Here is a 1,697-nt window from a genome sequence, read left to right on the forward strand (position 1 = left end):
CTTTTTATTATTATTATTATTATTTAAAAAAAAATCATACATTCTTGTATTGTTTTTCAGTTTTGCACCAAGGGAGGGTAAAACATTACAAGCTCCAGAAACAGGATGATAACTACTTCCTTTCTAGGAACAAGTCCTTCCCAACACTGAAGGCGTTTGTGGAATATTACTCCAGACAGTCTGATGTGCTGTGTGTCTGTCTGGGGGAGCCATGCAGAAAGGTAAACTGTAGCATGCAGGAACATGGATCCTTTTTCCTTTTATTTCATTGTTAACTTTTATGTTGTGCAGATGGAGGATCCACAGACCTATGGTCTGGCCTGCAACACAGCGGATCCGTGGGAGATTGATCGCAGTTCTATCAAACTACTAAGGAAAATTATAGACGGACTGTTGGATGAGGTCTTTGAGGGGGTGCTGAATGGTACTACACCAGTCGCAGTGAAGACACGAAAACCTGGTATGGGATAATAATCACACATTTATATAATTATGGACCATTGTTAAGCTACATACTTGAAGTATACTGACAAGGTTATTTTAGATTTTATGATAAAAAAAAAAAACCTTTTTATCATAAAAAAAAAAAAATAGATTAAATGGCAGAGGGGCGACAGTGGCGTTGAATGCAGGAGTTTGGCCTGCCCTGGGTTTGGCTTTCATTGTCGTTGTCTGTAGGACAGACACTGCATCCGCATGGGTGTCAAAGGGCCCGGTGACGTTTGTTTATTGCAGCCAAGGTTCCGCCAGTGAGCCCCGGGCAGCTGTGGCTACAGCTTAGAACAAACAAGGAATCAGGGAAACAACAGAAGAATAGAAGAGCATTCAACCCAAAGCAGATAGACTTGGAAACAGCATCTTTCCCAAAGCCATGAAGCCAGTCTTCCCCCTGCCTCTGACACTCAAATTGCATTTCACATTTACATAGATACACACACTACTACCGTACTTATACAAATACAAGATCACATAAACAACAATGCAGCAAAATAAATAGACCACAAGTTTAATTCAAAGATGTTGCATTTCATTTAAATAACATTTGCTACATTTCTATTTGGAATACCCTTTCCAAATAGAAAAATAACTAACTGGAGGGTTATACAGGTTTAAATTACAATGGACCGTGCCCACATAACTTTTCATCTACACACCAACATGAAGTAGAGTAGGGCTTCTGCATCGATAAAGTTTAAGTGATCGATTAGTGTTCCAAACTTTTCAAAGAAGGCTCATTTTAATATTTTAGCTGGTATAGCACAGCTCGGACTGGTACACATTGTATATTGGATTCCAAGGATGTTTATATCTTTTACATGTATTTCTAATTTTCTTATTAATGTTGTTTAATATTTATTACTTTTTGTTTTAATTTAATTTTTTATTTTATTTTTATTTTTGAGAGTCTCATCTAAGTATGCTGGTATTTCTTTTGTTTGTAGCTGTCTTCTTTGCTTCTTCTTTTTCCAAGCTTACTATTTATCTAAAAGACATAAGATATGTTAACTGTTAAATGGAAAATTCCATGTTTGTCAGAGGTTTCATCAGCTGTTGTTCATGAATTGTTGGCTAAATTTTAAACAGGTGTTTCTGATAACAGAATGAGCAAAAAGAGGCTATATCTAGGGTGACCAGATTTGGTTTCCTGAAAAGGAGGACGGGGGAAGCTGGTGTCCAGACTAACGTCACTGCAAGGG

General features: G+C 37.4%; 1 protein-coding gene across 1 annotated transcript in view; it reads left to right on the plus strand.

Annotated features, from left to right (window-relative positions):
* The window catches only part of LOC107100260 (tyrosine-protein kinase SRK2-like), a 15,845-nt gene that overhangs the window by 8,323 nt on the left and 5,825 nt on the right, over positions 1 to 1,697 (plus strand). Inside the window, exons 3-4 of the mRNA XM_015398679.1 lie at positions 61 to 221; positions 292 to 460. Of these exons, the coding sequence (XP_015254165.1) occupies positions 61 to 221; positions 292 to 460 (330 nt within the window). The remainder of the gene's footprint in view (positions 1 to 60; positions 222 to 291; positions 461 to 1,697) is intronic.

This window comes from Cyprinodon variegatus, unplaced genomic scaffold, assembly GCF_000732505.1.
Source record: "Cyprinodon variegatus isolate N-32 unplaced genomic scaffold, C_variegatus-1.0 Scaffold950, whole genome shotgun sequence".
Taxonomy (NCBI): domain Eukaryota; kingdom Metazoa; phylum Chordata; class Actinopteri; order Cyprinodontiformes; family Cyprinodontidae; genus Cyprinodon; species Cyprinodon variegatus.